At 35.6% G+C, this 9745-nt stretch overlaps 1 protein-coding gene across 1 annotated transcript; it reads right to left on the bottom strand.

The window, feature by feature from the left end:
- Positions 1 to 3853: 3853 nt before the first annotated feature.
- Positions 3854 to 7276, bottom strand: LOC139870622 (replication factor A protein 1-like). The gene is made up of 11 exons (XM_071858403.1): positions 7100 to 7276; positions 7045 to 7053; positions 5667 to 5949; positions 5512 to 5566; positions 5293 to 5417; positions 5126 to 5213; positions 4923 to 5040; positions 4675 to 4754; positions 4449 to 4569; positions 4030 to 4337; positions 3854 to 3911 (listed from the first exon to the last, which is right to left on the bottom strand). The coding sequence occupies exons 1-11, from the start codon at positions 7274 to 7276 to the stop codon at positions 3854 to 3856; spliced, it is 1422 nt and encodes a 473-aa protein (XP_071714504.1).
- Between the last annotated feature and the right edge of the window lie 2469 nt (positions 7277 to 9745).

Raw genomic sequence — 9745 nt, forward strand, 5'->3', positions numbered from 1 at the left:
GTGGGTGCTAATGTACATAGCTATCAAATGCAAACCGGTGTACATAGAGCCGTAAGGCGAACTTGTAAGCATGAAACTGTTCAAGTAAATGACTACGTGCTTACTGAAATCTGATCCGAGAAATGGGCCGGTGAATTTCAGCCCGATAAACTGCTGGACGCGACCGTGCATTGGTGTGGCGATTGATTCTATCTTAATTGATTCAAGTGGTAGGGCTGCTAACAAAACAAATCCTTCTTCTGTGCTTGCTTCCCTTGCACGAGCAGGGAGAACATTAGAAAGGCTTTGTTATTAATACTAAAGTTGGTCTAACATAAGCTACTTTTTAAATTACTTTGAAAGTACCTGTATCCAGATTCCTGGTGTCAAATAACCTGAGGGCAGATAATATTTGTGTTTTCCCAAGTGGGGTTATTGTTCTTGAGGAGGAAATTGATAGACCATTGATTGTGTTGCTCGCTATTGACAGATCTGGCCATGGGCCTGTTCATTTGACATGAGCAAGGATCACATTTATATTATTAACAAAAGAATTTGACCCTGAATTAGAGTGGTACAGTACAGACCTGGAAGTTTGGCTTGCTCGGTGGGTGTATTTGAAGTTGATGCCATTCGAAATGTTTGGATATGGTGATGGATAAAATAAGTTCTTATAGAGATGGACAAAAATGTATGAAGGGGCCTTTCCCATTCCAGAGTCCTTTCACTTTTCTGTAAACATTGAATACTAAAAGGGTTAGGCATAAAATAACAATAATGACAATTTAAAGAATGTTTGATCTCTCCACATCAATGTATTACCTGTTATTCAGCATTAATGGGCATATGAACATATTAACACAGACATCTAATAGGGTGGTCTATATTTTTTTTATATCTAAGAAAGCCTGGTAGTTAACATGGTCTCCAGTGCAAACGACATTACGGGTGCAAATGAGCGGGTCAATCATATAGCAAGTGTTTGTTAATGGAAGTAAATAAGGGCAGCTTACTAAAGGGGCAATTTTAGTGATGATACATGGCAAGTGGACTTCAACTGTCACGTGTGTTTGAAGGTAAACGGCTGAAGTCTTTAAGTTTTGGTAGAAGGACCTTACCATTCTGGCAACAGAGAGAGAATGTTGGGTTGGTGGTTTTTTTGGGTTTGTCACTTCTTTCCTCGTACCACATTCTTGAGTGGCAAAACATGCATGTGTAGGCAGGGGAGCCCTGGCTATGGTAAGATACGGTGGTACCTGAAAAACTAACTAATGTAGTTAGTATTTAGCTATGGCTGCATGTAAAGAGAGTATGAACAATATCACTCGTGAGAACGGTGTTCGAAATGGAAGTAGGCGACCTGAAGAGTTAGAAGCCTTTTTTCTAATGTTGTTTGTTGGTGCCTGCAAGCATGTCCGCCTCACACCTGCATTTGTTAAATAAGTGTTGTTTTTTTTTAATTATTTATGTTTATTTTACTTTAGGCACGAAAACTTTTGCATAATAAGGTAAATTTATATGGCATTCATTATATTAGTGGTATTCTTTAAGTTTCCCTTATACATATAGTGAGCCAAACGTAGTAATAATAAAAATAGTGACAAAAAAATTTATCTTACTAAGCATATTCATAATTATATTTATGTATTATAGTTACAATAATGTTTTTGGGGCTAGTGCAAGTGATGGCTATTGAGCAACCATATAGTGACATAAATTGCAGGAATAACCTAATACTAATAAACTGTCAGGTATAATCATAATAGCAACCCCAGATAATAAGAATACAAATGCATGAATGTAAGTATATTCATGATGATAATTATGAATTTTACTTAAAGTAATGTTTTTTGGCATATTGAAAATGATGGACCTATAGCTAGCATATGGTGCTATAAACTGCAACGTAAATGTAATAATGATAAATGTAACAATGGTAATCATATTCATTTTTTTATAATTACAATTATGAGCTATAATCATAATAGTAACTACAAACCTAATTATTAGTCTTATAAGTTGCACAAATATACAATATGGGAAACATAATTTCATAATACCAACATTAAAAACAGTTCTTGGAACAAATCCATACCTGGTGTGGTCCTTGCTTGTCGTTGAGCATCTGTGGTGCCGAGTGGTCCTTCTGAAAAAGGTAACCTGTGAGAGTGGGTGCTAATGTACATAGCTATCAAATGCAAACCGGTGTACATAGAGCCGTAAGGCGAACTTGTAAGCATGAAACTGTTCAAGTAAATGACTACGTGCTTACTGAAATCTGATCCGAGAAATGGGCCGGTGAATTTCAGCCCGATAAACTGCTGGACGCGACCGTGCATTGGTGTGGCGATTGATTCTATCTTAATTGATTCCAGTGGTAGGGCTGCTAACAAAACAAATCCTTCTTCTGTGCTTGCTTCCCTTGCACGAACAGGGAGAACATTAGAAAGGCTTTGTTATTAATACTAAAGTTGGTCTAACATAAGCTACTTTTTAAATTACTTTGAAAGTACCTGTATCCAGATTCCTGGTGTCAAATAACCTGAGGGCAGATAATATTTGTGTTTTCCCAAGTGGGGTTGTTGTTCTTGAGGAGGAAATTGATAGACCATTGATTGTGTTGCTCGCTATTGACAGATCTGGCCATGGGCCTGTTCATTTGACATGAGCAAGGATCACATTTATATTATTAACAAAAGAATTTGACCCTGAATTAGAGTGGTACAGTACAGACCTGGAAGTTTGGCTTGCTCGGTGGGTGTATTTGAAGTTGATGCCATTCGAAATGTTTGGATATGGTGATGGATAAAATAAGTTCTTATAGAGATGGACAAAAATGTATGAAGGGGCCTTTCCCATTCCAGAGTCCTTTCACTTTTCTGTAAACATTGAATACTAAAAGGGTTAGGCATAAAATAACAATAATGACAATTTAAAGAATGTTTGATCTCTCCACATCAATGTATTACCTGTTATTCAGCATTAATGGGCATATGAACATATTAACACAGACATCTAATAGGGTGGTCTATATTTTTTTTATATCTAAGAAAGCCTGGTAGTTAACACGGTCTCCAGTGCAAACGACATTACGGGTGCAAATGAGCGGGACAATCATATAGCAAGTGTTTGTTAATGGAAGTAATTAAGGGCAGCTTACTAAAGGGGCAATTTTAGTAATGATACATGGCAAGTGGACTTCAACTGTCACGTGTGTTTGAAGGCAAACGGCTGAAGTCTGTTTCCCTGTAGTGCAAAATTGTTTGTTACTGGAAGTAATAAAGGGATGGTTACTAAAGCGGCAATGTGACTGATGATACCTGGCTCATGGACATCAACTATGACGTTTGTTTGTAGACAAACGGGTGAAGGCTGTTTCCCTGTAGTGCAAAATGGGTCTGACTGGGTTTCAATCGGGCCTCATCAATGGCTACATAGGAACGGGGGAAAATGAATGACGGCGTTTGTTAACGCATAACATGAAAATATTTAACCAGCTTGGGACCAACGGTTGAAAACTGTGGATGGAAGTAGGGTGTGACGAAAACTCCACACTCTCAACCATACGGGTCTTATATTGGCTGCTTGGTCTACGAAGCAGGTAATTGTGCAAACAATTTATCATCCATGTTAGAATGAGTGTTAAGTAAAGTTAGTGCAAACAACTTCATGAGACAAAACCATAACTTTATTAGAAATCCAAAAACCATAAACCATAAGTTTTTAGGCCATACCATAAGACCAAATAGGAAAATCAACAAAACAAACATTGTTCCAAAAAACGGTAAATAACATAACGATAACTCAGGAGGCGGAACTGTTTATTTAAATACTTAGTTCCTTTTCATGCCTTCGCCCGGCCACTCCTATCCTTCTAGGTAACTGTAACCGCACCCGTGTCGTCTTCTGAGTCAGAGGTTGTCACAATAAACCTGCAATACACGAAAATGATTAATTTCAGGATCTAGGGCGGTTTGGGAAATATAAGTCTATATCTACATAAACAAATCTTAGTATATGTGTCAAGCAGTGAGATAGATTAGATCGTACTTGCGGCGGCTAGGGCGTTCCAATTCCTTTGCTGGAGTGGGGATTTCAATTGTTCGCTTAACCCCTTTGGGTGTTGCAGCTGGCGAAACGGTTGGCGAAGTCCCTGACTTAACAGCTGGAGGAAACATACCGGGATCCAAATTGTCGGTCACAACCTGTTCGGAGGCATCTTCGTCCGAGTATACTTTTATGCAATTAAAACTTTCATATGTTCCATGTTCATAATAAGAGTTGACCTTCAAAAGTAGCACTTGGGTCGTATTCAGCAGATTAGCAAGTGGGTTGGGTAAAACGGTGGTGCAGGTTGCCTGTAAATAGATCCACACGTCCATATGTTTTCAGTTGAGGTACACAAATCGTGGGGTCATGGTGCTATATTATTAACTAACAAATGTACGATAGGGATGTAGAAATGTTACCACATCCTGCGCATCCAAGAGGGATTGAGCGGTTGTCCCAGCGAGTTGCTCAGCTGTTTCATCAAACATGACCACGACCGTTTCAGCGCTCGAGTCCCGGACATCAAACTGGACGCGAAACCTGAAAACCGGTGAGGGGAGCAGGTGTTAGGAGCTGTAGTGTTTTGGGAAAGGTGTTTTTTAGTTAATCACGGGATAATAACAGGAGAAAATGGATAGTGACAACCTTGCAAGCGGCTCGGGAACCCTTTTTTCACACGATTCACACCAAAAACCTCCATCCTGTCTCGATACGCTCTTCTTAGCCTTGCAAATACCACAGCTGTTGTAAAACTAGCCGTTTTTCATCCTAACGTTAGTTAGCTCCACGGTGCATTTGAAAACGTCAGTTTTCAAAGTCAGTAGGGTTTCAACAAATTATACGCTATTAGGAGTTGGCTATAGGTATGACACAGCGATTGCACATGTACTTACAACATTGTTTTTGCCTCTGCGGGCCATTGTCAAGAGGTCAACAATGGAACCCTCTTTTGGTGGTGGGAGTTGGCGCTGAGGGGCCGAGTCTCCCATGTAATCAGAAAAATCCATGTCACTACAAAGAAAGCAGAAGTTAACTCATATGGTGGCGTAAGAGGCATATTAGGCTTAATAAGTAGAGAAGCCTAGGGCGAACAGACCTAATTTTGTGGATAAATGCAGCCAGGGTCGGAACTTGAGTGTCGTCAATGATCAAAGTGGCTGACGTGCTCGACAGAGATGTCTCCCCTGCAAATGTAATGGGGCAGGGGTTAGCCGAATGCGGTGGTGAATCGCAAACACAAAACGGCAAAGTAACGGGACATACCATAGTAGTCCCTTCTCACACAAACTGAGGATAAAATGATGCTATACTGTGATGGTTCAGCGGGTTTCCTAGCAAGGAAAGAGTCGCCCAATTTCCCCCAAAGGGTGACACGCACGCGCCGATGCCTAGAGGGGAAACCAAATAACAACGCTTTGTTAGAGTTTAATAGCTTAGAAATGTGTGTGGAAATGGTGTTGTGAGTTAAAGCCGAGAACGAACCTCTCATTGACTAGCTGAAACTCGAGTGTCGTTGCCCCGCCTTTTTGTGGTGTGACTGACCCAACATTTAGAAAACATCCGACAACATTTGAAACATACAAATTCGAAGCGTTACAGGGTAAGGGCGCACTATGAAAAAGCGTAACACTATTTACGGGTCTGCGTGACAACAGTTGTACCTATTTGGTACTTTCCACCATTTGGCTCCAGGTCTTCAAATGGAATGCAGGCGTATGGGTGGCGGTTAAAACCTGAATGATCTTCACTTGATATTTTCTTGAGGAAGGTCGAGCCTTGTAACTGAATAAGGACCTTATTATTTCTCAAGAGGCGGTAATCGTCCTTATTGGGGCTGACTTCGAATTTGTTCAGGGAGTAAACTGACCCTTCTTTTAACCTTGAAATAAAACAGTGAGCTACAGTGTTCCTGGCAGTTAGCTGAATAACATTCCCCTGAAAAGAGAGCAGCCATGCTATATTTCGGCACGGGTGGTTTATATATATATTTGTCTAGGAAAATGCCAATCTAAACATATAGAGATATTCATCATATAGCATCGGTATGACCAAAGTGGGGTTAATAAAGACAAAGAGGAGGAGAGTGTATATATATATGTATATAAATACGTGTGGGGAAACAGAGGTATATGCGTTAAAAATGGCTGGGGGGACACCCAAAAATAAGTAGGTGAACCTGGCTAAGCATGTAAAACCACAATTGGGGTTCCATTTATTTATCCATGTTGTATATCACTATGCTGAAACAAAATATCTATATAAATGATTATATAGATACAAATACACATTAATATGTAACCCAAAAACACCCTAACCGCATACACTGAACTTCAATCCATTCATCCATCTGTTATATGCATATGTTGGAGCAAAAGGTGACATTTATATACAAATACATGTAAACATATATATATTTAGGTGTTAAAAAAATAAATGGATACATATCCACACAAATACATATTAATATGAAAGCCAAAAAAATGTGACAATATATTTCAGCCTTCCATTCATGCATCTGTCTTCTATATCAATACATAAACACATATATATATGCCAAGGAAAAACATAAATGGTGACATTTGCATACAAACACATATTAAGGTGGAAGCAAAATTAAAAGGTAACAACATATCCATTTATCCATCTGCTATATCCATATATTGGAGCCAAAGGTGAAATTTATATACACATAAATTTACACATATATATATTTAGGGGGAAAAAATAAATGGATACATATGCACACAAATAAATTTTAATATGTAACAGGAAAAATGTAACAATATATGTCACCCTTCCATTCATTCATCTGTCTTGTATATCAATACATAAACATATATATATGCCACGAAAAAACATAAATGGTTACATATGCATACAAACACATATTAATGTGGGATGAAAATAAAATGTAACAACATATATTAACCTTCCATTGATGTATCCATCTTCTATATAAATATATTGAAAGAAAAGGCTACATTTATATACACATACATAAACACATAGATATACCAACAAAAACTGCAATAAGGCATACAACATATATACATAGATAAAAAAAACAAACCTGCTGATCCGAAGCAATGAAGTCAGTACTAAGGTATTTCCCGTATTTGGTATGCGTGTCCCACGTATGGCATATCATGATTTTTACCTCCGCCTCCTTACCAACCTGGAGCTCATGAAGGTATGAATAGGTGCGTTTGTTAGCTTGGACGGTGTCGTTCTGAGTTGCAAGAGCCATTGTAAGATGTGTTATTGGGAATGATGCATAATACAATGAGTGAGAACACCAATTTATAGCCTTGTAGCATACATGTGGAGTTACATTATGAGGGAACATCAAAGGGGCAACTTATCAAATTCCATAGGTTACTAATAATAAATTGTAAACCACAATTCAATATACATTATCAAAATTCACTGCAAATTAATTATGCCAATTAATTAAGCTTACCAAACAAACAAAGAACATGTCTGACCTGAAAAAAATCCCACCAGATCTGGAAGTACGCAAGAAACGAATTCGATCAATGGACATCAAATGACCTAAAATTGGAGACAGCTGAGGTGGGAGAGGATTGAAGCCAACCCTTCTGGTGTTGATCAATGGAAGTTTGATTCAATCTCCTGTAGTTAATCGTACATGCAGAGGAATTGTAGATGTTGGTGAAGCGGTCGGTTATACAGGGGTGTAGGGGAACCGCCCCTTTTGAATTTCAGTTCGTATTGAGAGGACCAGGTTAAATTAAATAAACATACCTAATTATTAAGTTTAAAAATTAATTAACTTACTTTTTATTTAGCAGGGGTATAATGGTAATTGCATGCATTGTTTAGACTCACTTTTAGTTGCAAAGGCCTCATTAATGGAACTTGGAGTCAAAATTTATATGTATATAGATTATTATTAACAGAATTATTATTAAAATTATTAGAATTATCATATATAAGTATTATTATTATCACGATTATTAAGATCATCAATTTATTAAAAGTAACATCTTTGCTTTTATTATTAATTTATTAATCATTATTACCAACATTAAAAGAATTATTAATATTACTATTTTTATTAGTAATAATAAGTATTATAATTATTATCATTGTTACCATTATTAATATTATTTTAGCATTATTATAATAACTATCTTAATAAACAAATAATGTATATATATAAAAATATATTTAATACTTATATCAAAACAAAATTTATATTTTTATGAATATATGAAGTAGTAATATAAAAATGAACTTGAAAATAAATTGTAGAACATAGTTCTTAGTTAGATCTTGAAGATCCTAGACCCAAAAGTCTAGATCTAACATAAGTGTACCAAGTTATAATTAAAGAAAGCTTACTTACATGTTCTTGAACTTTTAGAGTTAATTTTAGTTCAAGAAAGTATGAGATCAAGACTAAATTGTAATACTTGACCATTTAAACCAACAAACATGAAATTAAAGTACATAATATAAAGAAATAAACTTAAATAAACAAGTAACAAGTTCATGGGTTTCATACTTTTAAAGATTCAAACCAAAGTTTGATCTTTAAGAATGTAAACTTTAAGTTTACAAACATGAATTACAAGTATGATTTCAACACATGAACTTTGATCTTTAAACAAGTGTTAAGTGTAGATCACAAACTAGAAAGTTTATGTCTTGTATGGCTTGTAAGAACAAGTTGATATGAAGAATCAAACTAACAAGTTTGATTCTTAATAATTAGTAAATAACAACAACAAAGTAAGTAATCAACAACAACTAACAAGTATCAAGTAATTTAATCATTAAGCAAGAACAAGAATGATGATGATGAAGGATGTTTGGTTCGTTTTTTTGTAAACAAGAAAGGAAGAAGAAAAGTTTATTACTTACAAGAAAAAGAGAGAAACTTGAGAGAGTTTGAAGTATTGTTTGTTTGTGTGTGTGTAAAAGAAATGAATGCAAGTAAACAAGTAATGAAAAAAAAAGATTTTTGAATCCCTTTAGGCACTAAGAGCTGACGGTTTGGGTGAGGAAGAGAGGAAGGAGATTGTCCACAAGATCATGCATGTTAAAGCCTTAAAAGTTGGTTATTAGAGTTGATTTCATGGGGATAAGGTGGTAACTAGATTCCTTGTGACTTAAACTAACTAGTTACACTTAAATGGGTTACTTACATGTAAGTATGGGCTAATAAGTCCACTAAAGAAGTAGGGTGGGCTTCATAGGTCAATTAACACTAATAAAGGCCCAAGTTCAAGTAATTAACAACTAAATCTAAATAAAGCTCAAGTAATTAACTAATAACCTCAGTTAATTAAAATGATTAATAAAATCAATCATGAATGTAAATAATATTCTAAAAATATTATTCGTGAAAGTTTCGTGTGTCACAAAGACGTTTCGGGCAATTAAAGTCAAGTACGGGCAATCATGGCAACATGTAAATGTAATAACATACATTTGTTTAATCACAAGTATTAATAATAATAATTATTAATAAATAAATGTTGGAAAATCCAGGGTCGTTACAATTAACATAAGTGTTATTATTGTAATTATTATCATCATTAATTTTAATATTAAGATTCTTATTATTATTATTATTATTATTATTATTATTATTATTATTATTATTATTATTATTATTATTATTATTATTATTATTATTATTATTATTATTATTATTATTATTATTATTATAAGTATTATCATTAGGTTA

The sequence above is a fragment of the Rutidosis leptorrhynchoides genome, chromosome 10 (genome assembly GCF_046630445.1).
Source record: "Rutidosis leptorrhynchoides isolate AG116_Rl617_1_P2 chromosome 10, CSIRO_AGI_Rlap_v1, whole genome shotgun sequence".
Classification (NCBI taxonomy): Eukaryota; Viridiplantae; Streptophyta; class Magnoliopsida; order Asterales; family Asteraceae; genus Rutidosis; species Rutidosis leptorrhynchoides.

Coding starts and splice junctions, on each gene's coding strand:
- LOC139870622 (XM_071858403.1), bottom strand. CDS start 7,276: ATGGCTCTTGCAACTCAGAACGACACCGTCCAAGCTAACAAACGCACC. Junction 4,755..4,922: donor GCAGAGGCAAAAACAATGTT/GTAAGTACATGT, acceptor GGTATTTGCAAG/GCTAAGAAGAGCGTATCGAG. Junction 4,338..4,448: donor TCTTGGATGCGCAGGATGTG/GTAACATTTCTA, acceptor ATCTATTTACAG/GCAACCTGCACCACCGTTTT.